This window comes from Thunnus maccoyii, chromosome 7, assembly GCF_910596095.1.
Source record: "Thunnus maccoyii chromosome 7, fThuMac1.1, whole genome shotgun sequence".
NCBI classification, from domain to species: domain Eukaryota; kingdom Metazoa; phylum Chordata; class Actinopteri; order Scombriformes; family Scombridae; genus Thunnus; species Thunnus maccoyii.
Window position 1 is genome coordinate 13,057,261 of NC_056539.1, and position 26,769 is coordinate 13,084,029.

The following is a 26,769-nucleotide window of genomic DNA, read 5'->3' on the forward strand; positions in this document are numbered from 1 at the left end:
CCAGCTGTGTAAACTGGTGCCGGCCACACTGTGACTGTGTCAGCACACTCAGACAGGAGGCAGAGGAAAAGCAAGAAAAGTGCAAGAATGAAGGGTAAAATATGTGTGTATGTGTAAGTGAAGTTAATAGAAGAGGGGAAAAAAAGAAAAGGAAAGAAAGTAGTGACACTTTCAATTAGTTTTAAAGTCAGTCCAGTAAAAGATCACTGAACTGAGCTGAAGTGAAGAGAAGTGAAGTGAGTAGGCTAAGGGTCTTTTAGAAAAGGAGCACAGCACTCAACAACAGAGAGAGGAAATGGAGGAGGAAGGAGGGGGAGGCAGAGAGCGGAGGCTGGGTCACTGGAAGTCCATCCAGACTGCATGAAGACAAGAGAGCGTGTTTACTCACTCTTCCTGCCTATCACACTTCCATTCATTCCCGGCAGTCAGACAGAGTGACTGAGAGCCATGGTCAAATGACACTTGAGTTATTTATCTTTTCTGATTAGGGAGGTATTTTAATGTTCGATGTGTTTTATCCATGTAGCATGAGTCATTGCTAAATATAAACATGTTTTAGGTGGAGTCTCATTGCATTTTTATCTGTTCAGCATCCAAAGGAATTTTGTCACGCTGAGTCAGGCTGAAGTTCTGAGTCATGGCAGCAATGTAGTTCAAGTCTCAGGGGAGGCTACTTGATGCCACAGCAGTGTTTTCTCTTTTAGTTACGAGCTGTACGTGATTGAAAGAGGACTCTGTGATGTGTGTGTGATGTGTGTGTGTGTGTGTGTGTGTGTGTGTGTGTGTGTGTGTGTGAGCGTTGATCCATGTCCCTCTGGTGTGGAGCAACTTCACCGGATGCTGCTCTGACATCTGTGTTTTTCTAATGGTTGTTTATTTACCTGAGAAAACAGAACGCAAAGGCCGACTTTACACTGCAGCTTCTAACTGTAGGAAGCAACTTTCCTCACACTTTGTACAATATTAACTGCTGAATCTACACCTACAGTGTGTGTGTGTGTGTGTGTGTATGTGTGTGTGTGTGTGCGTGTTTGTGTGCGTGCGTGTGTGTGTGTGTTTCGGAGCAGTGCCTGGTCCCAGATAATCCTCTTCACAGCAACAGCAGTGTTTTACACATGACTGGTTCTTATTCCTACCCTGAACTCAATCACACGCACACACACACACACACACACACACACACACACACACACACACACACACACACACGCACATATCTTTTTATACCTGCAAAATTGTTACATATTTATTATGGTTAGACCTTTGCCCTCCTGTCACAAATGTCACCAAGCTGTGTTGCTTAACAGAGCTGAATCAGTAACTTTCTGCTCGTCTGAACACATGAACTTAAGTTTAATGGGGAGAAAAAAAAAATCACGTTTTACACACACAGGACTGCCTCAATAAACTTCTAGAAACAAATCTGAAAAGAACTTTAAGTGGGGAATTTAAAATGACTGTAGAGACAAATTATGGCATAACCCAGCAAAGCCAATGACTCTTAACAATGAGATTTGAAATCTCTGTTTGAACATTTAATGGGTGCATGGGTGGGACATAAATGAGGCCTAAAGTCCATTTATCATGGAAACTATTCGCTATTGTTAGTAATTCTTAGAACCTCTGCCATAACATCCTCCTCTCTATCTCAGCTTTCCTGTCTGTCTTTCCTTTTCTACTCTTCCACAGTCAAACTCTCTTTAGTCAGTGGGTAGTTTTTTAAGGGGCCGGGCCACAGCTTTATAACTCCTCCCCCTCTGACTGGGATGAATGTGGGGGGTGAGGGAGAGAAGGAGAAAGAAATAAAGAGAGACAATAGACTTTAATCACTCATGTGGTTGAGAGCTGTTAGCAAGCCAAGCTCCACGCGCGCCAGGAAGGGGAAAAAAAAGAGAAGAGGGAAAAATAGAAACTGTTTGTGGCAAAGAGGAGAAAAGACAGAAACAGGAAGGGAGAAAACAGTTAGAAGAGGAGAGTTATCATCTGTCACACCTCTGAGCTGAAGACAAGTCCAGGAGGAGGTGACAACATCAGCTTCATTCTGGGAAATCAAGAGGAACTCCTGTGGACTCATTCAAAACCAACACATAAATCCTCTTCATCTTGATTCTCACTGGACTACCACAGCTACAACTTTCTACAGATCCTCCTGAAGAACCCTCTAGCCAAACTGCCGTCCAAACTGGAGTATGCCCTGCCATCCCTGCCATCCCTGCCGCTGATCCCGGCAGTCAACATGATCTCCCAATGCCCTCTGGCTACCATTCTGCCTTGGCCTCCGGGGCCCCAACAGAGCTTTCTCGACCTGGACTGCACCCTGCTGCTGGAAGGGGAAGGGGGTGTTGCCCTGCAGAGGTATCAGCCCCGCTACCCAGAGAGCACACCGCACCACTGGGTCAGTACACCGAGTACATGGCAGAGTGATTGTGTCTGTTAGTTGAAATCTGTTTTTATTTCTGGGAAGCACAAGTACTTCCAGTCCTGTTAAACAATGTGGCAGATGTTGGCCCTCGAATGAGTGACCTTCCTGTACCTTATGTTATTTAAAGTGTGTGAGGTGCTGCATTGTTGTTTGGTGTCAAAGGTTTGGTCCGTCTTGATAGATTCAAGAACGGGAATGGGAAGCGAATTGGAAACTGTAAAATGAATACAGCTGAGATTCTAAGAAACCAATTCACTGAGGGAAAAAAGGAAGTATAAACACTGAGAGAGAAGCAGTGAAGAGCAGAGAGATAGGTGGGCTAGGCCTGGTGTTTGTGACTCCTCCAAGGTCTGTTTGTTGGATGTCTGTGGTGATTGTGAGAACGCAGGGAAGAGTAGATAATAAGAAAAGAAAAATACGGAAGGAGATGCTTATGTGTGTGCGTGAGAGAGAAAAGTGACTACAGCTGAAGTGCAAAGCAAATCTGTGGCTGCTCTGGACTCTGGCCAAGCTGGTGGTCACAGCTAAGAGGTTTTGACACTTCCTACATAAACATCTTGCAATGTACAGTAAGTGACGATCATTTTAAGATCAAATAAGTCAAAAACATCCTCCTATTATCAATTTGCTCAACTGAGAATCAGTGATTTGGCTGATTGTCATTTTTCCAGCCATCGTTTCATTTTTTAGTTCCTCTGCTTGACCTCTGCTCAACGAAATTTTATGCAACGAGTCAGAAACACATAGTGCAATGAGTCAAACTAGACAGTAACCTTTGGTGGCACAGACGAGAGGACAGCTGACCTCTTGTGAAAGACAGTAATTCACATTCACTGTTACTACCGCTTATTGGTCACTTACTTGTCTGTGTCTGTGTGTGTGTGTGTGTGTGTGTGTGTGTGTGTGTGTTTGAGAGAGCACCAATTTGCTGACCGGTCAGAGCCTTCACAGTAAAGGCATTACTCGCCTTACTTCAGAACCCAACCAGAGCTAAAACTGGAGTGACAGAAGTGTTGCTCATGTTACTCTTCATGTCAGCGCACACACGTTTTTGTTTATTTACTTTTCTTTTCAATTCTTGTCTGAGGCCGCAGATTCCTGCGTGTGTGATTACCAGAAAACAACCTGCAGCGACGGCTTATTCCAGCTTAGTTGTGGCTAATTGTTTGCATGTGCACACTTGTGGTAATGAGGCCAAAGTGAAAATATTTTTTGGTATTTAAATGGCACATTGAGATTTTGTGAGTAGAAATACCAGCCAGCTGAAGTGTCCTTAAAGGATGGGTTCACAGTGTTTCAAGTCTGTCCTAAAACAACTGTCAGATGCCCAAATGAACATTGAAACAGGTTTCTCTTGCTGTAATCACTCTTCCTGTTCATACTGACCATTAAGAGATTCCTTTATAATGCACCTTCAATGTAGGTGATGGGGGACAAAATCCACAGTCCTCCGTCCATACAAAAATGTATTGAAGGTTTATTTGAAGCTAGTATGAGGCTTCAGTTGCCCAAATGAGTCAAATCATGTGAATATCTTTCAAAGTTACTGTTTTTTTAGTGCCGAATTCCTTCTTTTTGTTGACATCGAGACAAAAAGAGTGAATTTTTTAACTAAAAAGACTGTAACTGTGGAGGACTGTTTACTTAATTTGACCAACTCAGACAGCTGAAAGCTATTGTCTTCAGATGAACTTTTAAATACATTTTTGCTCAAACAAGGACTGTGGATTTTGTCCACTATCACTTACGTTGAAAGTGCATTTAGAGGAGATCATCTAATAGCCAGTATGAACAGGAAGAATGATTACAGCAAGGAAAACTTGTTTCAATGTTCATATGGGCACCTGACTGTTGTTTTAAGAGAGACTTGACAAATTCTGAACCTGCCCTTTAAACAAGACACTGAATGTTCTGTGACAGCAAAAACAACAAAATCCCAACCGGTTTCAATTTAGTACCTCATTACTCTGTTATTACTGTTGAGAAATGTTTTCAATAAGTGATGAATTTCACTTTAATCCAATGCCAGTTGCAATCTGTCAGCGTGTGTGTGTGTCAGTGTTTTGAATGTTTGGAGATCATCCTCCTTGTCGCCTATCTGACATCCTGGTTGACGTGTCCTCCCAGCTCAGAGGACTGTTTCCACCAATTGTTTCCATGGGTAAGGAGACTGGAGGTTAACTTGCACACACTCACACACTCCGAGTGTCACAGCCAAAGCGAGGCTCAGCTTACACGCATCAACTCTGTGTGTCAGGAGCTCAGCAGTCCTTGTGACTGTTTTTACAGTATTGAGTTTGCACAGCTGGGCGAGGGGGCAATAAGGGCACAGAGGGTTAAACGGTTTCAATAAAATTATGTAAGAATAAAAAAAAGAAAATCATCAGTGGCTATAATCATTAAACTTACCTGTAATAAAAAGCAATAATTGCATAACCTTTCCACATGTCCGTCATACTGGCTTTGATTGGCTTGGGTTGGCTTGGAGGGCGGAGACTTTGCCTTAACGGCTCTCAGGTGTTTCATTCCTCACTTGTCAGCTCACTTTGTCCCCAACTTAAGGAGGTTATGAAACCATGCCAATCATAAAGTCAGTGATTGGACTGACTGATGTAATCATCTAGCTGAACGATTATAGACGGCTGTCAGGTCCACAGTTCAGATCAGAGGCGAGGGAGGAGTGCTGAGGTGTCAGCCATTATCAGCAGAGGACAACAAGGCTCCCACATGAGCACACATGGTCATATAAGCAGAGGGAACATAGAGATTAAGGGGAAGATATAGCAACTGAAACTGATGACATCTTTTAAACATCATAATCCAGACATCAGAGGATATGTCAAAAGACTGAGTGACACAGGACATGACCGGGTTTAAACTCAACTGCACAGAAGCGGGAGTGTTGACGACTGCATACGTCTCAGTGGGTTATCACAGTACATTTTACTGCTCTAACTGCATTTTAGAAGTCTGCAGGGTTCTTTTCTACTATTCTCTCTCTGTCAGTGATAGGGCAATGTAATCAAGCTGCAGGCCGATCAATAAAAAGCTCCAGTAGAGGGAATATTAACAGTGCCCTCACACCCGTTGGCTCACAGTAACCAGCAGGATAGTTCAATAACCTCAGCAGGTTGTTTGCTATAAATGCAGAAGTGACTGTTTGCAGGGAAAACGGGGACAAAGGAAGAGGGGGATGGAGAATTTCGATGATGGCGTGTTTTCCATTGAAAAAAAATAAGAAAGCTGAGTTAGCACTCTTCCTTCCTCTTTCTTCTTTGTTGAACAGAGAAGTGCACGTTTTCGGCTGATGCTCAGTGACGTCTCAGTGTTTCCATTCCTGAAGTTTGGATTCGTGTTCGTCATGTGTTTTGATGACTCGTCAACACGATTTCAACAGTTAAGGGTTTCATTCATCCAGCTAAGACTAGTTCTATGACTGGTATGATGTTCCATACCTTTCACTTTTACAAGTATCTCCATAATTTTTACAAAATGTCAATACATTTTACAACAATACATCTTGATTATCCCAGTAAGCACTGACAATATAAGACACAAGTGGAGGGAGTGTAATGTTCTTCAGTTCACTCATATCTGTACATTCATTTTTCTCTAATTGCACAATTCACAAACTACCAGACCTCTTTCTTCTCCAAAATCCAGGTCTCCGTCATCTTTTTATTCAGTCGACCACGTAAGATGCTGTTTACGTACTTGGGTGACCCCCAGGCAGGTCAAGTTGTCTTGTTGCCTGCAGCTCTGTCGAGGTTCATATTGTGACTTTGGGCCTAATTAGGTCACATAATAGGACTAGTGTGAAAAATCAATTCTTCAGGCATTGTCCATGTCCCCCGCACGTCCATCTCAGAGCAACAAACACCACAGGAGCAGCTCGCTCAACTGGGGCAGAAACTCATCATACCATATGGAGATGGGTGTGTATTATGCTGTGGTCTGTGTGTGTGTGTGTGTGTGTGTGTGTGTGTGTGTGTTTAGGTGTGGGTTGAGCACTGGCAGGAGGCAGGAGGCAATATGTGCAGCAGCAGTCTTTGATTTGCTTTGGTTTTCATGGTTTGGCAGCTTGGTGACTTTGTGTCTGCATGTGTCTGGGGCAAGATGCCCCCCATCAAACAAACACACACGCACGCACGCGCACACACACACATACACACACACACACACACAATGCTCTACTCCTTTTCCCGCTCAGGCAGTGCATGCAGTATTAGCCAGGACGCATGACTAGGATCAAGCTGGCATTGTGATGTGTGCATTATTGTGTGTATGTATGTGTGTGTGTGTGTACATGTGTGTGTGTGTGTGTATGTGTGTGTGTGTGTGTGTGTGGCATTAGTGTGTAAAACTGCTTATTAATATAAGTAGTCAGCACATAATTAAGATAGCAGATAATTAACTTTAATAACTCTGCTAAGATCAAACACTATGATAAATACACTAACTTTTGTTCAGAAAAGAGTACAACTATTTGTATCTTATTTTAACTTTACACAGTATGTGATGTGTCCATATTGCTCTGTCAGAGTAAATATCTTCCTATGTTTTGTTGTTATGGCAACAGCAGTTCTGTTAATGCTTGTTTATGTGCTACAGTACAGCTACTGCCTCTTTTTTTTGTAGCAGCCCCAGTCTGTGTTGTGTTCGTCACTTAGCGCAGTTTCATTTCCTACAATACACATGCTTCACACTTCAATTTAACACATACAGAGCTGCAGACGACAGCATAATATTATAATATAGAATTAAATTCAGTGCCAGAAATTAGATGAAAGGAACCTTTAATTAAACCTTCATCGTGATATTTCTGTCTTACAGTATAGTCAGAACAAACAAAACAAATAGTCTGATGGTTAGAGTAACTTTCTGATGTAATGTATTTGCAGTCTTGCTGTGTAGTTTTCTGGTTTTCTGGTGTGATTTCAGGTTTTGGTGTGGCAGCAGTTCTCACCAGAGTGTTACCAGTTTCATGCATACTGTGTGTTGTTTTTGTTGCATATGTGACAACTTAGGGTAGCATGTATCTGTTGGGCAACAGATGGTCCTTCTCTCATTAGCAGGGGGTCAGACAGACAACCGAGCCAGTCCAGACTGATTCATTCAAGGCTTAGCAAGGCTTAGATCTGGGGGGGGTGGGTCAGAGTTGGGGCCCTGGAAGGGGGGTTGTGTGTGTGTGTGTGTGTGCTGCATGGGTCTAATTTATCGTAACTCTTCTAAATGCAGGGACACCTGAAAGCACCTTAACAACCAGCATACCATCTGAGTCATCATAGCTCCAGAGTGGATTATCTCAGCTTTAGTACAACAGTCCAACTGAAAAAAACAAGTCTATTGTACAATTTCATTTAGCTAAAACATCTTTGCACATAAACATGATTAAGTGCAAATGAAACTCAGAGAAACTTTCCTTGAAGTGTGTGCTGGTTGTGAAGGGTCAGCTGTGATCTTAATGTCGCGTGTGAAGGGGGAGGGGTCTCTGTCTGAAGCTCTGGACTTTACTGGAAACTAAAATGATGTCACCCATCCAGAGAGAGGAGAGAGAGAAAGAGAGAGAGAGAAAGAGAGAGAGAGAGAGCTCAACAACAGCAAGGACAATAGATCTGAGGGGAGCAGAGACATGACATAAGAGAAGAGGGAGAGGGAAGGAGAGAGGCAGAGACGGAGCTTTAATGTGATTGCTTGAACAAAGGGTTCACTTGACCAAAGAAGAGACAGAAACAGACAAAGAGAGAAAAAGAAAATGCAGCTGTGTGTGTGTGTGTTATGAGACGTGACCTGGCGTGTCCTCATCCATCTGTGTTTTCACAAATGAATCAACAGACATGTGCATGTACAGAGTGTATTGCCACTGCTTTACTGCTCTTAAATTACCTTTTTTAAAACTTTGACTGCACAGCTTTTCTGTTTTATTGAGTTATAGAAGATCACCCTGACCCCGCACCATAAATCCAACCTGGTGTTGCTGAAGCCTCTGGTGACTATGGATAAACAAGGTGGTTTATGAACTCTGCCCTCTACTGGGCAGTATGCTGTGGAAACACAAACCAACCAACCAACCACACGCAAACATACAGTGAAAGTAAGCGTGATAAGTACATTTAACCCATGTGCACACATACGATACAAGCTCTGCTCTCAAAAGCTGGAAAAAGGCACAAACAAGAACAGAGCATGACCTGACTGCATGTTTTTTACTCTCACATTCAGTCCTCATATGGTAGCAGGAAAGCTTCTAAATTTTACGCAATGACTTTTTCCACTGGAGAGTTTGGCTCCAGTCACCGCTGATACTCCTCTCACTGGATGAAATGATGAGTCTCTCCAGCAAAAAAAAAAACTAAAGCAGGACATCTCTTTCCAGCCTGAAATAAGAAATCACTCTTTCTCTGGAGGCCGGTGTGAGATGCTCCTGTTGCATCACGCTTGTCTCTCTGCCAGTATGGATCCTCTCAGTTTATGACTGTACTGTGAACTCTTCCCCTCTCCATCTTCCTCTCTACGTCACACACAGAGTAGAGATAATGTCCTTTCAAGTTAATCTCTACAGTGTCCTCCACTTTCTCTGATACATGACCTTCTTATCTTGGATGTTAACACTGACATTACGCATGGTGCCTGAGAGCCAATTATTGACCTCTGTGTGTTTGTGAGCAAGCAAAAATGTGTGTGTATTGTGATCTCTGGTAGATTTCAGTCTACCCTGCTCCATCTGCTTGCATCAAGAATCCCCTGTTTTTTTTACACCTCTCCTCTCCTCTCCTCTCCTCTCCTCTCCTCTCCTCACTTCTCCTCTCCTTTCCTCTCCTCTCTTCTCTCCTCTTCTCTCCTCTCCTCTCCTCTTCTCTCCTTCTTATTGGTCTGCTTTTACGACCATGCTCCAGGCCAGAGAGGCTCCCCAGCCAGTCAGGTATGAGGACAGCAGCCTCGCTGGAGTCAGGAGGCTGGAGGCAGGAAGTGGGAGATTTCCTGGAATGTGCGTTTTTCCCCACAGTGGTGCAATAACAGTACGAGCTGCACTCCTCCTGTTTTTGTCCCCTTTCTGTCTGTACTGTAGCTGCCTGTACTGACTGTGTGGAACAGAGAGAAGAGCATACTTGGGGAGCTAAATAATGGCAGGAACCTATTATATAAAAAAAACTGTTTTGCCCCATCAAGGGCTTTCCTAAATTCCATAATGTCATTAGTCTTCGAAGTAGAAAGTAAAACTTGGTGTGAGGCTCTATTAGATTGCAGGAATATCATGTGTTATTTCTATCAGCCTTTCAAACATAACAATGTTCACCTTTATCACATTCTGTTTAACTTTTACATTCAAACTAGTGGCAATGTGATGTACAGATTTCTAAAGATAGATGTTGGGTTTAATTAAAGATCAGACGTAAGTCGGAAATATAAGGATGTGATACTTAGTGGGGAAAAGTACACTTTCACTCTGTTTGGGTATTTCCATTTTATCCTACTGTACTTTATTGCTTGGGTATTTCCACTCTATCCTACTGTACTATACAGCTGTATACTAACTGTATACTTCTATATTATTCAAATATTGCACTTTTTGCTCCACTAAATCCATTTGACAGCTGTAGTTACTAATTGAAAATGTAATACAGTAGTTAAAATTACTTCCACTTTGAACAGTTACAACATTGAAGTGCTGATTATATGTTAATGAATCAATAATAATAATCCAATATAATTAATATATTATAATATGACACTCTGACAGGGCGAGTGCTTATACTTTCGATGATAAAAGTTTTACTTTTACAACATTTTACATTTGCAGGTCTTTTACTTGTAATGGAGTATTTTTTACAGTGTGGTATTACTATTTGTACTTAGGTGAAGGGTCTGAATACGTCTTCCACAACTGGTGAGGTTCAATTTGAGTGTCACTGCTGTGAGATAAACACATTTAAGTGTCAGGTTTTGAAGTGTTGAAATCCCAGATCAATAAGCACTGAATTAGACAGTGCCAGACAAGCCTTGCATGGCTGTGCACCTGAAATATTTAACTATAATACTTTTGCATTAAAATAACTTGGTCTCAGCTGTGTAAGAAACAATATTAACATAGATCCATTTTATGTAAGATTCAGCATTCATAGACTTGATGAGACTTGCAATTTGACTTCAACTTAAAGGAATAATTGAACATTTTGTTAAATATGGTTCGGGGTCTCCACTGGCAACCTCACGGTGACTCCAGGAAGTCATTGCACCTGGTCAAGTCCAGCACCAAACCCCCTGTAAAACTAAAACCTGTCATTTTTACACTTCCATTTTTGTATGGATGAAAGAAACCAGATATAAGTTGTTAATTAGTGAGCTTTAGAGGTGCTTGTAGGCGGATTTTGTTACCTTTGGACAGAGCCAGGCTAGCTGTTCCCCCATGTTTCCAGTCTTTCTTTATAAGCTAAGCTAACCGCCTGCTAGCTGTAGCTTCATATTTAGCATGCAGACATGAGAGTGTATTTCCCAAAATGTTTGACTGATGAAATTATTGGATTTGGCCTAAGGGACTTGGGACTCGACTTGGATTTGGACTAAGCTCTGACATTCACTGAAGCCTGGCGTCCTATGCCTCTGTAGAACCTTAAACTACAAAAAAGGCCCAAGAGTATTTTCCGAGTCCCTTTTTGATGCTAATACCAGCTTACAAATACTACTTTAATGGACCTGGATCCCAGAGAGAGAGAATACATTTCTCATTTTGATCTCAAGTTGAAAGATTTGTGTACTTGTCTGCTCATCCATCAGACCGAGCAGCTGCTGTCACATTTGTCAGACGTCTTGTTTGCGTTGAGATATGACATCACTCCCACTGTGAGACCAACACTCAAATCCCCCAGAGCAGAGCTAAGGTTGTGTGGGGTCATAACCTTCCCACTGCCCCTCTGGGCTTCCCAGAGCTCCAGAGACCCAAGTGGACACCGGGGCAGCTCGGCCTGGGAACTGGAGTCCGGCCAGATATACAGCCTGAACAGAAAAACTGAGAAAACACGATCACACACAGAGATACAATGACGAAGACATACACCGGGCTTCCCTGGCCTCTTAGTGGCCTCTTGCTTTCCAAGCAAAGCTCAGAGGGAGCAATGATGCCAACAGCGAGGACCTTGTGTGTGTGTGTGTGTGTGCACCCTACTTGGCAGCGTGGTGTGTGACAGCCAGTGACGGCGAGTGTGACGTTGGGGTTATAGGAGCCAGAGGAGTGGGTAGGCATATCACATACACATACATGAAAAGGGGGCTGCAGCAGATCCAGCTTCTCACCCACTGAGCCAGATGACAATGCACATCATAAGGTCCCCTCTGTCTCACGACAGTCCTTATGACTCTGGATCATTTCATCAGCCGACTAAATGGACTTGTAAATGAAAGACTCAGTGCTTGCTCACATTTGATATATGTTTACAATACAACAAAGACCCCTCACAAAGTCAATGCTTGATTCATATCTTCCCGTTTATTCACACAAGTAGGCTGTTTGAGTACGTGTGCAGGAATAGTGTTGCCCATTCTCCTCTCCTGTCACTGACAATGCACAGTGCTGGTGACGGCATCTACGGCCTTCCTTGAATTGTCCCACGCAGGGAGCATGAGGAGGCCGCAGCTGCTTCACACACAGGACATCCAGGGCCGGCGGTGCATCATATCATCCACACATATGAAATCTGTGCATTAATGTACGTTAATCTACATGTTAATGGTCGCTAGTGTATAGAAATAAATAACCAGGTGTGTAAAATACAGCCATAAAACTACAGGGTTAAGTAATAACTCAAAGATGTCTCTGAACTAAACTCTTTTGTTAATATTTTTCCCTTCGCTTTGTGTATTGTATGTTTGTTGTTTTCTTTTTTGGGTGTGAATAAGGAGGGTATGGATGTCAGGATGTAGGATTTTTTATGTTTTGATGTTTTTTGAGGGGTTGTGATCCTGAAAGACTAAAAAAAATGCCAAAAAAAGCAACAAAACTACGCTAAACTAAACTTAACTCTTTAACTTAACTAAAAGAAGATAAAATAGTTGACTAAAGCATGCAAGCTTAAACTGAAAATGTTCATACATCATAAAGGAAATAACTACCTGCTTGGTGCTATAGAGGCTTTTTTTCTTTTCTTCATGGCATCAGAAACTTCTCTGATGGTCAGACAATTTTATGTTTTCAAGGACAGGTGTTGTAAATAAAGTTATCAGACAGCTTACACATAAAACAGAGAAAAAAAATCAAAAACATTAATGGCATGTGTTAGAAACACCCCATAGATTTCTGTATCCTTCTCATTATAATAGGTGACACAAAAATTACAAACAAATATAAAAACCACAAAAGCATAAAAGCAATAACTGTAAGAAAAAATCTGATATACTTTTTTTCTTTTACAACTGAAATAAAAGAATGAAAGATTTGTGTTAATTTCATGTTGTATCAATCAAATCAATCATTTTTTCCTACAATACTCCAAAAAAAACAAAAGACTAACAACACCCAAAAACCTATTTTAAAACTCTTACATGTTCCATGATTGTCATTAGAGACGGATTTATGATTCATGTGTAGTGGTGTGTTGCGCAAACAGGAATCACAACTGCGTCTGAGCGCACACATTGTTGTCACTGATGAAATTCGGACAAAAAGAGAGGAGGAGTTTGAACCGGACTGTTGTGAGTGCAAGTAGGAGGAGTTTGGTCATTCAGTAGAAGAGGGGAGCGCTTACTGACAGACAGAGAAGGAGGATTTGGACTTTGGAGAGGAACGACCGTGTGTGCGTGTGTGGTGAAGGGGAAGAATTTTTTTTTTCTTTCAGCGTGGATCTGGGATTTTTAAAAGAAAGGACACATCTTCTTCTCTCTCATTGGCGGATTATTCCCGAGCTCTGATGCTATCCACGGATCATGAAAGAAACGCTCACCATGAAATTCGCCTGGAAAACTAAAATGGTAAAAACCAAAACAAAAAAAAAAACTCTCATCGTTTTCCATCCTCTGCTGTGTTGTTGAGTTTGTGGTTTTGAAGTCAGCTTTGAGAGAGAGAGAGGGGGGGGGGGGGGGCTGGAGAGGGAAGTGGGGAGGTTGGGGAGGGAGGGGGGGGGGGGGGGGGGGGGGGGTGCTTGGGAAAGTAGCGGATAAAGGGGAAAAGAAGAAGAGGAGGAGGAGGAGGGGGGACACAGTTGAACATTGAGTTTTAATTGTTTTCACACCCGTCTGTTGTGGCGCAGGACTTTAAATCCAGTTTAACCTACATTGCTGGTGCGTAAAGATGTCACGCAAAGTTTGGAAACGTGGGGAAGAAGGGGGGCGGAGGGGGGGGGGGGAGGGATAAAATAAAAATCCCTTGTCGGCTCCGCCAGAATATGAACTCGATCCCGTCAGCTTTCCCCTCCCTGATGATGGATATGAAAACTTTTGTCTGGGGGCCCGCAGTGAAACAGAGAGGGAACAATCGGCGAGGCCCCGGGGCCATCGCTGTCTCTCCGCGGGTCCCAGCTGCGTCCAGGCGAGGAAAGCACAAAAAAGCAACAGATCAGCGCCAAAGATTTAACACAACCGCTGTTGTTGTTATCTTGGGAGTATTGTTTCACACACAGCTGATAGGCTGATAGGCAGATTAGCACTATTTGAGCAGAGATAGTGTACTATTTGCCTCCCTGCTCTCCTTACTCTGCACATTTTAAGCATCTTCTGCGGAAGCATCCAAGTTAGTGCAGAGAGTAAACAACTCATCTCCTGTTTACACCTCACCCAGAGTCATTTAATATACTGTGTTCTCTGTAAACTCATTCCTATCCGCTGATATCTCTGTTAAGTTCACAACGAATCTGTATAAGACTTACTACATCCTCTCCTCTCTGGTGAATAGAAATACTCTAACCGACTGTATAGGTTTTCCATTTTCATGCAAGCTCATGGAACTTTGCCTCACAATAAGCCCCAAACTTGGTGCACAAAGCGAGCAGAGCTTTTTTAAACCCCGCTCTGAAAAACATCTCCAGCTCTCTGGCTGACAAAAAAGCAGGCTGTGTGTGCAGACTGTGAACTCAGCAGCCCGGGCTGGCCAGCGCAGAGACCTCCCTCTATTGTTTTGGGAGTGTGTGGACTGCATGACTCATTCACTGATGTATTTATCTGTCTCTGCGCCAGCCAGCCGGCAGCCAGCGGCTAAAGTGAGAGAGAGGCAGAAAGACGTGTTGCTGACCATGAAGACAAGATGCTGAACAGGGCAGGGAGCAGAAAGGATGGCAGAGTGTAACATGAACATCACAGACATGCTCGCTGTTTTCATCTGTCCTTTTATTTTTTAAACTCCTCCTCTCCCTTTCTCTCTCTTTGTCTTTTTTTTTTGTTTGGAACCTTCTTTTCATTTCTGCATCACTTGCTTCTGTTCAAACCCAAACACGACTCTGATGCAGGCCCAGTCATGGCTGAGTGCCACCGGCCTCCAGGACTGACCATTGAGCCTGTTAATGGCGACTTTGACCCTTGACCCCCTTTTTTTTTTCCTGGCATCCCGTCTGTTTGGGGAGAGTTTGGACTTTGCCATTGAGCTGTATAAATGAAAGTGGGGACAAGTGAGAGTGATCTTGGCTGCCGCTGCCTGTGTGTGAGGACTTGGCCATAATACTGCATGCGTGGTGTTTATATTTGGCCAGTCTCGCTCCTTCACTGTCTCCCTGCCTCTGTTTTTGTGTCTGTCTCCGTATGTTGATCTCTCAGCAGATCCCAGTCTCTGTTTGCGCACACTCTGAGCAGGAGTTTTATATTTTGATTCACTCCGCTCCCTCTGTTTGTTTATACGCTCTGCTGTTTGTCAGTGATTTACAACCAGAGACAGACATAGTGCATATGGACTCCTACATCAAGATGAGCATGAATCCACTTTGTCTTATGGGTTTATTTAAGTGGTTGTTGTGCTCTGGAGGCACAAATTTGTAATCAAGCTCTCTTGGCTTGTATTAGCCGTACAAACAGACAAAGACATATCAACAGAAAGAAAGGAAAAAAAAAAAAAGTGATGCAAATCTCCTGTTTTGTTGCGTAGGGGTTCGTTTGAGAGACTTCATCCATTCTGGCTCTTATCTCCAGCTTTTCTGAGCTCCAGGAAAGCTGCCCAGCTCTGACTTCAGCTCCAGAGAGACAGGGACACAGTGAAAGAGATGGATAGGGAATAAAAGAGGGAGTAAAGACGGGGAGAGAGGGAGGGAGGCCTGGCAGGCTGCAGTGTTGGGGGTTGGGGAGTTGGTCATTCTTGATGTTTTACTGCACTTCAGTCCTTGTTTGAGTGCCGTGGTTGTGGTTCTGTGTTTTTTTTCAGATTCTTCCTTCTGCTTTTTTTGAAGAGGTTTCAGAAAAGTGAATTCCCATTCTGCTAAAACCATCAAAATAACACTTTTTTTTTTGTTGAAGTTAGCACTGCAGCCTTTTAGTTATTTACAGGAAACTGTTTAATCTCCACTCCTCTTCCTCTCCTCTCTGGGTTTCTAACTGTTTTCCCTCTTATTCCCTCCATGCAGAGCTCGGTGCAGGACTGGGGGGAGGAAGTTGAGGAAGGAGCCATCTACAATGTGACACTGAAGAGGGTTCAGATTCAGCAAGCGGCCAACAAGGGAGCAAGATGGCTGGGGGTGAGTAGGCCCGTCTGATCTCTCACGCTGTGACAGAATCACAGCTGACGAAGCTTTTTCAAAGAGGAGACGAGTCGAGCTCCAAAACCACAGTGAAGCAAATTACACATATGAAAACCTGATACTTTTTCCACTCTCTTAACCTGTTGCAGTGCAAAATGTGAACTGCAGATTTTTTTTTATTCCAAGTGGAAAAGTCTTGGAATGTATCATGTGTAGATGGTTTATAAGAGAAATCCACTTAGTTGTGCACTTAAAACAAAAAAAATATCGAATTGTTCTATTGTTTGAAGCAGGCTGTGTTATGCAATTGTGGGGCATCTCTCAGCATTGTGCTCACTCGGGAGAAGGCTGTTGTTTTAACATTTGAGCTATAAATCCTCCAGTATAGACAACACCTTTTTAACTGCCTGCTGAAAATCAACAGTTTCACCAGACCTGCACTGTTTAGCCAAAGCATGTGATTTCCTGACTTTCTTGGCTGCCAACAAAAAACTCCTCAGTCCCCCTGTGCAGCAGTGTTTTATAAAACGCTGCTATGACAAAAAAAAGGGGGGTATTAAAGGCTTTTCCTTGAGTTGTGCATTTTTGTCAGTGCACACAAGGTATCGCTGTTTATATCAGCATAATAAGATGTTACACAGTGTATTATTATTCTGCACTGAACAGCCAATTAGGTGGGCATTATGTTTAAGTTTGTATTATGAGTTTTTCTCAGAATCAACTGCAGGAATGCACGAACTTCACAATTAAAAACAAATATATGGTTAGAAATCAAGGAAGGGTTTTCCCAAGAAAGATCCGAATCTTGTTTTGTTTGGTTTTTTGTATCGCTGTTTGTAGCTCTCTTTGTGCTTGACATGGGGGATGGGGATTTACACATGAAAGACGAAATAGATAACAGCTCTGAGGCTTTAAGACTGTATTGATATATTGACGACTGTATCCGCTGCCAACTGTATTAGAGCTAATTAAAACAGTGTGTGTACTTGACACAGTGCTGTCTATTGAGTAGTGAGAGCTCCCTTTTGAGACAGTATATTTACTATAACAGTCAATTGTCAGTGAACAAGAGCAATTACAGTCAGTGCAGTTGTACACTGATGTGTTGTTTACAGGATTGTAGTGTATTTGCTTGCAAAGTCAATGCATTTCTAATTAATTGTGAACTGTAGAATCTAAGCTTGTGTTTGTGTGTGTGACTGGACAGCGGGGTCACCTCAAAGTGATAAATAATCGTATTTCTTGTGCGCGTTGAGCTGTTATCAGACGGGAGTGGTGGGAGAACTTGGCTCTGCTGCTGCTGTCCTCCTCTCTGTCTGGAGGGATGGTGGAGGAGGGGCCATGCTGTGATTAAAAGCAGATTGGAGCGTTTCCTGTTGTAGCGTGCTAACTTCACCAAGGTCTCTCTCTCTCTCTCTCTCCCCGTCTGTGCCACCTCTTGTACGACTCTCTCCCCGCCCGTTTTGTAACTGCTCATTCTCACCCTGTAGACACAATAGTCGGACACATCTGGATAAATCAGAATTAAATATAGGTTGTGATTGTCTTCCAACTTTTTTTTTTGGTCTTCCGTTGAGTTGCTTCACTCGCTTAATTTCATTAAAGCTTGAAATTTACTCCTAATCTATTCCTTATATGATTTTATGTTTTCTTACTGACTATGAAAGATAAAAAACAAAGCAACCTGACATGCTATGAGTATAAATATATAATCACATGCATCCAAAACCAAAGAAAGCCAGGAAAGGCTCAGGAAGCACAAGTCAAATCCCTGCAATACATTATAGTACTGCTCAGTTCAATTCACACTAGTCTGTGAAAATATAACAGTGTGAAAATATGTGTTTGTGTGTGTGTGTGTGTGCGATTAGGCGGAGGGGGACCGTCTGCCTCCTGGTCACACAGTGAGCCAGCTGGAGACCTGCAAAATCCGAAGTATTCGTGCTGGAACACTGGAGCGTCTGGTGGAGACGTTATTGACGGCATTTGGCGACAATGATCTCACCTACACCTCCATTTTCCTGTCCACCTACAGAGCCTTCACCAGCACACAGACTGTACTGCAGCTCCTGCTAGACAGGTAGGGTTAGACTGAGGTGCTGCATTGCGAAATGGATCTGTAAAGCCACAATAATGTATTGATTTAAAGTGATTTTTTAAAAAATGGTTTCTTCATTTTTTCTGCTGCAGGTATGGAAGCGTGGAAGAAAATGACACCAACAGATGCCAAGGCTCTGAAACCAGTGGAGCCATCAGAAAGTGAGATACAGTTTTATATGTGCTAACTCACCACACCTGTCCTTCCATCAGTGCCAGCTCTCTCAACACTCTCAAAATTGTCTCCACAGTGCCTTAGCCTCTATCCTGCGTGCCTGGCTGGACCAGTGTCCTGAAGACTTTCAGGAGCCTCCTGACTACCCCTGTCTTCACAGGCTGATGGACTACCTGCGCAGGGCCCTGCCAGGCTCAGAGGCTCTAAGACGGGCGGAGGGTCTGTTGGAGCAGCTGCAGACTCAGGCTGGAATGGATGACACTGATGGTAAGTATCAAACTTTTGTTTTTACAGATTTTATTTGTCATATCATATTTTTATTTGTTCATCTCAAGTATCACATTTCCCCTGAGTCAAATGACCTGTTCGCTTTCTTTCAGCTGGTTTCCATGGCAACAGCTCTTTCTGCCTGGGGGAGGAAGAGGAAGTGGAAATCGAAGTCCAGGAGGACTTCCTATCGTTTGACGCCGACCTGGTGGCTGAGCAATTGACCTACATGGATGCAGTAAGTGGAGGGAAATTAGATGGAAACAGGCGGTGTGTGTTGTGCAGGAGAGAAGCGTCACGTAGGTCACATCCGTGTGATATGTCGTCAGTGTCGTCATACTAACGTTACTCTGTTATTCTGCTCTAGCTGCTGTTTAAAAAAGTTGTACCCCACCATTGCCTGGGCTCTATCTGGTCTCAGAGGGACAAGAAGCACAACAAACACAGCGCCCCCACCATTCGTGCCACCATCACTCAGTTCAACGCCGTGGCGGCCTGCGTGGTCAGCACAGTGCTGAAACACAGACAGATCAGACCGCATGTCAGAGCGCGGGTCATCCAGCGCTGGATAGACATTGCTCAGGTGAGCAGAGACACACACACACACTCACATCCACACACACACACATAAATATATAAAACCTTCACAAATGTTTAACCAAGTTATGACTGACCTTAATTACGTCTTAACAGGAGTGTCGAATACGCAAAAACTTCTCGTCTCTGCGAGCCATTGTGTCTGCACTGCAGTCCAACCCTCTGTACAGACTGAAAAGAGCATGGGCCGCTGTGCACAAGTAAGCCTCAAATCTCTGAACTATGCAGATAATCTCGGCAGGTCTTCATAAAACAATCTGCCCTTTTCGCAGAATTCTACAGGATCTCTTTGATTTTGCCAGTGTTTTGCAGCTGCTTGACATCTCATGCGCAGTATATCCTTTAGCTAACATGAATCTTTGCTTGACAGAGACAGCATGCAGACATTTGAAGAACTGTCGGACATATTCTCAGACCACAACAACTACCTGACCAGCAGAGAGCTACTCATGAGGGTGAGTTCTATCTTCATCATGTGTTTCATACTTGAAGATTGTAACCCTCTGCTTTTGCTCATCCCTGTGGAATCATGAACATGTAAATCCTCAGTAAATGAGAGGATGTTTCCTGTACATTTACGTTTAGCGATCGCCCTCTGAAACAAATTCTGTTATAAAGCGTGTAAATGTTACTTCAAGTGAACTGAGACTTGAGCTAGAAATCCGGGAAACATTCCTTCATCACTGGTTAGAATCTCGAGGACCAAAGCTATTTTTTCGTCTGCCTTACAGGAAGGTACTTCAAAGTTTGCCAGTCTGGAGAGCTGTGCCAAGGAGCACCAGAAACGCACCCACAAGAGACTACAGCTGCAGAAGGAAATGGTGAGACAAAGACTGGCAGACTAAAAGCTTCAGCCACAAACAGATTTTTTTTCAAAGAGAGCTAAAACAGAGCTTTATATTTTTTAACAACACATTCCTCTAAAGCAATGTACTGTAAAGCGAGTCCCTGCCTCTCCAGTATGATGAAGCCACATGCTCAGTTTTGTTTACTCAATGCATTATGTGATGTACTTTTATTAAGCCTGTGTTTTGTTTAACAACCCCGCATTGCCATCTGTGGGGACCACAGTGTGAAAAAATCTCTTTGAACTTTTTGTGGCATCTTAGTGAACTTGCAGTACTTAAAAGTAAATGTTAAAGCAATCAAATAACTGTTTCTCTACAGGGAGCAATGCAAGGAACGATACCGTACTTGGGGACCTTTCTAACTGACCTGACCATGCTGGACACCGCCCTTCCTGACCTAGTAGAGGTAAAAAAAAAAATCCTTAACACCTGCTGAATGTGTGTGTGTGTTTGTATGTATGTGCCTGTTTGCACCTGTGTGTGCGTTTCGATATTTGAGAGCATGTGTCTGCGAGTTTGCACAGCTCCGCAGATCTGAGAGTCTGTCTGTGTAACCCGCTGTCAGAAGCTGGGGCGTAAGTTTCCATGAGTGTGTGAGGAATTTTGTCGGTCCATTTTTGGAGTGGTCCACCTAATGCTGTTTGTCTAAGCCGCCACTGGTATGTGATGTCCAGGGTCTGACAGCGTGCTCTTTGTGTCCTCCGCAGGGTGGTCTGATCAACTTTGAGAAGAGACGCAGGGTGAGTGTAGCTGCAAGCGGCGCCTCTTTTTGACACGGTTCCACCATGACAATCATCACATGATGAGCTAGGCTCACACATGACACATGTTTGAAGTTGATATGCAAGAGAAGCAAATCTAATTTTAACTTTTTCTCTGCAGGAGTTTGAGGTGATAGCCCAGATCAAGCTGCTCCAGTCGGCCTGTAACAGCTACTGTCTGACTGCGGATCCGGCATTCCTCCGCTGGTTTAAGAGCCAGTTTCAACTCAGTGAGGAAGAAAGGTACAGCTGCTTTACTCAGAATACCTTCTTTCTTGATTGCACCATTATCCATTAGATAACAAGCAAATTAGTGCATGAGGTCATGGTCTGTTGCTTCTATTGTTTACACATACACACACACAATAGCGCCTTCTTTTTCTCCTTTCTCCTCACTTCTCCCTGCTGTTCTCATGTCATCTCTTTGCTCCCTACTGATCTATTGTACTTGTTATTTTTGCTCTGCGTGCTCTCTTTTCTCCCTCCCTCTCTTGCCCTCTCTGACTTTCTCTTTCCTTGTTTCTTGCTCAAAATTCATGGTTTCCAAAACCACTGGGCACATGTTTTTTGGTAATGTTTTATGATGTTTAAGGTTTGTTATTAATGTTCTCTCTTGCAGCTACGCCTTGTCATGTGAAATTGAAGGTCTCGGTGACAGCAGTCCAACTTCACCCAAACCACGAAAAAGCATGGTGAAGAGGCTCAGCCTGTGAGTACATCCAGAAAATGGATTTGAATAGAACCTAATGGAATAAGGTCTAGTTTGAAATGCCTTTTGAGTGGGCTTGAAATAGTTTTCCTTGGCTTGGATGTGTCACATTGGACATATCACATTGGCATATTCAAGCAGTCCATTGCTGTGACCTATTTACTTTTATAATCTAATAACTGACTTCCTCTACTTTCCAGGCTGTTTCTTGGAACAGACAGTAATGCAGCCAGTTCACCCGTCAGAGAGACGCCGCGCTCGCCTCCTACTGGCAGCTCAGGGGAGAGCATGGACTCTGTCAGCGTGTCCTCTAGTGACTCTAGTAGCCCCTCAGACAGTGAGGGACTCACCCCCACTCACACCTCCGACACCCAGCAAAACAAGGTGGGTTACAACAGTGTGGAAAATGTTTTCCCTTTGGGCATACTTAGGGACTGTATGAAAATTATTGGGATGGGGGAAGAGAAAAATAGCAACATCCTTCCTCAAATATCTCAAAATAATAGAACACTATTGAATTGGTATAATGTGCTTTGCTGCTAACAACTTAAAGTGCGCAAAAAATTTAAGATATAATGGAATTTTTTTTTTACATAGCTAACTAATCACATAACAGAGGAAGAATTAGCAATTGCCCAAATTATTGCAAACATACAAAAATACAAAAATTTTGGTTGCTGTTTACTGAGCCATTCATTGTTTTTGAACTAAGTGTCTGTCACTTTATGTGACATGTTTAACATGTTTGTGACACATTGAAATAGAGAAGGTGGAAGCAACTGTGGGCTAGTGAAAGTGAAGAATGATGCATTCTCTCTGAAGAGATCATGTTAAATTATAATAACATCATAACATATTGATCCTGTTAGCTGTGAGATGATTTTGATGAGAAAAATAGAACCCTAATACAAAGACACCTAATATGGTAAAATATACTTCTATGGCACACACAAAAGCCATCTTTTTAGTGGAAATATTTGATCTTTAAAAAAAACTTTTTTTCTTTCTTTCTTTCTTTTCTTTTTTTTTTTTTTTTCTTACAATAAATCTTGTCAGGCAAGAATAAAATAAAACCAGACTCTGGCTGAGAAGGCCCTCTACTACTACCAAAAATGAATACTGAACTTCCCTCAGCAAAATGGAAAAAAACCCCATAACTTTTCTGGACTCCTCCCTCCTAATAATTTTCATACTGTCTGTAAGTCAAAATACTGTAATTTGAAGCAAAAGATGAAAAAAATGTTTCTTTTCCTTTATCTATTTTGAGTCTTGTCACCTGAGGTTTTTCTTAACCATGTCTGAAGATTAATGATCAGAATATCGTTGAGTGTATTTGTGGAAGTAAGTGATCCGCTTACATTTTTTCATGTTTCTCCAGCTATCAGAGTCCTCCTCTTGTACTTCACTCCACTCGATGGACACCAGCTCATCGACAGCCAGTGTTTCCATGACCCCTGCATCTCCCTCCCTCCCCGGCCCCCCCTGCACCCACAGACGCTCCATCTCCCTCACTCCCATGTCCCCTAGCTCCCCGAGCCAAACTCCAGCTTATAACACCCAGGCCCAGGACGCATGCATCATAAGAGTCAGTCTGGAGCAGGGAAACGGGAACCTCTACAAGAGTATACTGGTAAATAATTATATGTTTATGCATACCTGCGTGACTGAGAGGCTACGGACACACATTTTTATAATTTATGTATGACTCCATGACTTCATTTTCTCTCTATTCCCTAAATAGTTGACCAATCAAGACAAGACTCCGGCTGTAATTTCTAGAGCCATGGCGAAGCATAACCTGGAGGTGGAGCCAGAGGAGGGATATGAGCTGGTACAGGTCATCTCTGAAGAAAGAGGTAAAATATGGCTGTACTTTCCGATGGAGACTTACTAGATTTTTTCATGTAGGATCCTCTGGGGTGCTTGATCAGTTTCTATGAGTGTTTTCTCATTATTCGGACAGTTTCACAGAGGTCCCTGGCTACGTGCAGGGCTCTCCAAAAACTTGCAATTGTGCATCATATGTTGTTCAATATAGTTCCTAGTCATACAGTCAGATTTACAGTAAATACAGAAAGCAGAAGTCGCAGCATATATGACTAAAACTATGATGAAACACCATCTGTATTTGCAATTCAGCATTTTAATAGTTATGTATCTTTTCGTAATTGTTGATAATCTTTTCCCAAACTTAATGAATCACAATGACCCATGTATTGACGAGAAGCGTAACAGCTATAACAGCAAGAGCTTAAATCTTACTCACCCTTTCTATTATTTCTCTTCCTTCCTTATTTCTTTCAGAGCTGGTGATTCCAGACAACGCCAATGTCTTTTACGCCATGAACACCTCAGCTAACTTTGACTTCCTCCTGCGGGTGCGAGGCACCGCGGGTCGGCCAGTCCAGCTGCGTAGCCGGTGTAGCTCCACACTCCCTCGCACCCAACAGCGCTCAAGCCTCTCGCTTAGACTCAGCAAGGTCACTCTGTGACCCCGGACTGCAGTGACCCAGCAGTTTGCCCTTACACCACTAACCCAGGACAATACAGGGTGCTGGATTGGATCTTGACTGTTGGGTTTTAGGTGGAGAGATGGATGGAGACTCAAGATGGAACAGATGGACCCCAATGAGTTTTTCACTCTTATCTTGCCAGTTGAGTCTCTTCCTGAACTGTACCACCCCCTCCTGTCTTTTTCAGCCCCTTTCCCAACCCTGATATGGAACAAGGATGTGTAGCGTGACTGCTGTGCCAGTGGGACTTAACTTTTGACTAGTGATGGCTGTGATAGAGTGAAACAGTGACCCCAAGTGGCCTCCACTCTTTACAACCACAGGTTTTTTGCACACGTTATGGGAGCAGCCAAACTCCTGACCTCCAACAGTATTCTGATATTGAAATGAACTCATTTTCTTGTCATGTGATGTCTGTGTAGCTGAATATCTACTTTTCTGGTAATAGAAGAGTTATGAATGCAGAAGTTCAAAAGTACAGATGGATGATGGAATTGAAGGAGACGTGGACTGAGAGTCCAGTCCTGTTGCCTTTACTGATGAATGAATGGATCCCTGACAGTATTCTGAATGATATTGATCGATTGACAGGAGCTGTGATGTCATTAATGTCCCTAGTCGGTCATGTTTACCTGCCATGTCCGGCTCGTGCACAGTGTGCACAGTGTGTGTGTTCTGCCCCTCTCATATTGTGAGCTGTGTGACGAATGCAGTGTTACATGCATTCTGATTGGTTCCATTACTTGGTTTTAACAAGTCCTTGGCAAATATTGAAATGGCCTTACCTGCCCTATCTTTAGGGTGTAGAGATGCACTTTGTGCTGCTTTCTGATCCAGAAAGATGTTTTATCACATCCTCAGACTTTTTTGGAGAAAAAAAAAAGATAAGAGATGTACAAGAACAGAGGAACGGAGGACTTTCTGAAATAGAAAGCACCATGCGAAGTGTCTCAAACTGCATACTTGTACCTCTTTGCCCTTCATTATATGAACTACAGAGTTGCACTTGTCAGTTTGTAGGAGATGCCAGTGGGATGTGAATACAGAAGAATGAGTGAGCCACTCTGTTGGTGGTTTGCTCCCTCTTCACTAAATGAAATACTATTTTTGTTTGTAATTGTTGCTTTTTTTTATATGTTTTTGTAACACAATGCCAGATTGGAGAGTGATAGAAGATTTTTAAGGTAAATGTCGAATGAATTCAGAGTGCCAGGAAAAAAAAAAGCCAGTGCCAGATTTTACTGTGATACATTTGGAAAACTTTAGGGACACTTCACTTCATTACACACGCAAAAAGCCAAACACCTCTTCACACACTAAACTCTCATCTGTTTGTCTCATGGACATCCTCTTCACTTATCACCTGTTATGTAACAGTGACACATACAGATAAACACTTACGGACTGTTTTCCTCCACTCCTGAAGACACTCTAATGTTAGAGTTCTACTATTGTGCCATGATCAAATGTTATTGCAACCAGTTAATGTTCCCTGGATTAAATGAAAATCACTGTGTACCCCACTAAGAAAATGTTACCTTCCCCTTGGGAATACTGGTTCACTGGTGGACTTGTGATAATGGCCCAATTGGCCCAATCATCTGTCTCCATGCAGCACTTCACTTTAAAGATGTTATGTCATTAAATCACCCTCAGCTCCTATGTTCTTCACTGCCAAAGACTCTTCCTCTACCTGAATGAATAAATAAATTATTATCATTATTATCATGGTTGTCCTGTGTGTTTTTGATTCCCTCCAATCTTTGGAAACCTGGGAAATATAGTTTCTAACATCTGACATTGCAGTTTCCAGTTTCTGAGCACAGTTCTGTTTTATGCCTGTTGGATGCTTTATGATTTTAAAGTGCATCTATCTGACTACACAACCCTCTTCATCATGTTCTTCTCGCTGCATTGGAGAGATAGTGTTCTGTGCGTCTTGTCTTTTTACCCTTGCTCTGTGATGGACAACATGCTCGGTCCTGTCAGGATTGACATTGTCAATAAAAGGACCAGAGGCTGTTCTGGAAAGAGCCCAAGTTATTTTGCTGAGTGGAAGACAATTCTGCTGACTTGAATGCAGCACTCATGACCTTCCTTTCCTGAAAGTGGGTTTGCTGTGCTGGTCACTCTCTTTTCCAGGAATTCAAAGACAAACATGCATTTTTTGTTAGTCAAAGGATTTAAGTTCAAACCCCCAAAGAGACAAAACTTAAAGAAAAAAGATTTTCACCCTCAATCAACACCGCAGACATGAGAAATTCTTCTTATCCAGAATATCCAGAGTATGTTAAAATGTACTACTGTAAGTAAATAAAATGAAAGAAAATAAGCGTTTAAGTATGTGTTTTATATATTTGTATATTTCCCAGTGGAATTTGCTTCATTGTTTGAAGAACTCATACAACCAACAGGCACAACAACGACTAAATACAGGTGAAAAAAAATATATATCTGAGGGCCTTGTAGTGCTCTCATTTCTCAAGCAAACATCTTTCAAAGCAATTACACTGAGAGAGACAAAACAAACCAGAAGAGACCAGTAGAGAGTATTTTCAATGACCAGTGTCGTCCTTTGTATTTGAGCTGCTCTCCTCAGGCTGCAGACATCACAAGGCTCTTTTATGCCGCAAGCTATGAACACTCGCTTGTAAGTGTCTCTTTCTTGCTAATTCCTACATGGAGAGCTACATTATTTGTTTGAAGTATTCATGCACATTTTGTTTTATCCACT

General features: G+C 42.7%; 1 protein-coding gene across 2 annotated transcripts; it reads left to right on the top strand.

The window, feature by feature from the left end:
- Positions 1-1,852: 1,852 nt before the first annotated feature.
- rgl1 (ral guanine nucleotide dissociation stimulator-like 1) lies at positions 1,853-25,760 on the top strand. 2 transcript variants are annotated; one of them, XM_042417494.1, is made up of 18 exons: positions 1,853-2,395; positions 15,955-16,065; positions 17,940-18,148; positions 18,259-18,327; positions 18,417-18,607; positions 18,721-18,845; positions 18,975-19,190; positions 19,301-19,404; positions 19,575-19,659; positions 19,936-20,025; positions 20,372-20,458; positions 20,760-20,792; positions 20,935-21,056; positions 21,433-21,522; positions 21,723-21,906; positions 22,901-23,152; positions 23,264-23,378; positions 23,827-25,760. In XM_042417494.1, exons 1-18 carry the CDS (start codon positions 2,237-2,239, stop codon positions 24,012-24,014), a joined length of 2,430 nt encoding a protein of 809 aa, XP_042273428.1. In that variant the 5' UTR covers positions 1,853-2,236; the 3' UTR covers positions 24,015-25,760. The 2 variants fall into 2 exon arrangements, with proteins under 2 accessions (XP_042273428.1, XP_042273429.1); XM_042417495.1 differs by lacking the exon at positions 1,853-2,395 and adding an exon at positions 13,141-13,384.
- The last annotated feature ends 1,009 nt before the right edge of the window (positions 25,761-26,769 follow it).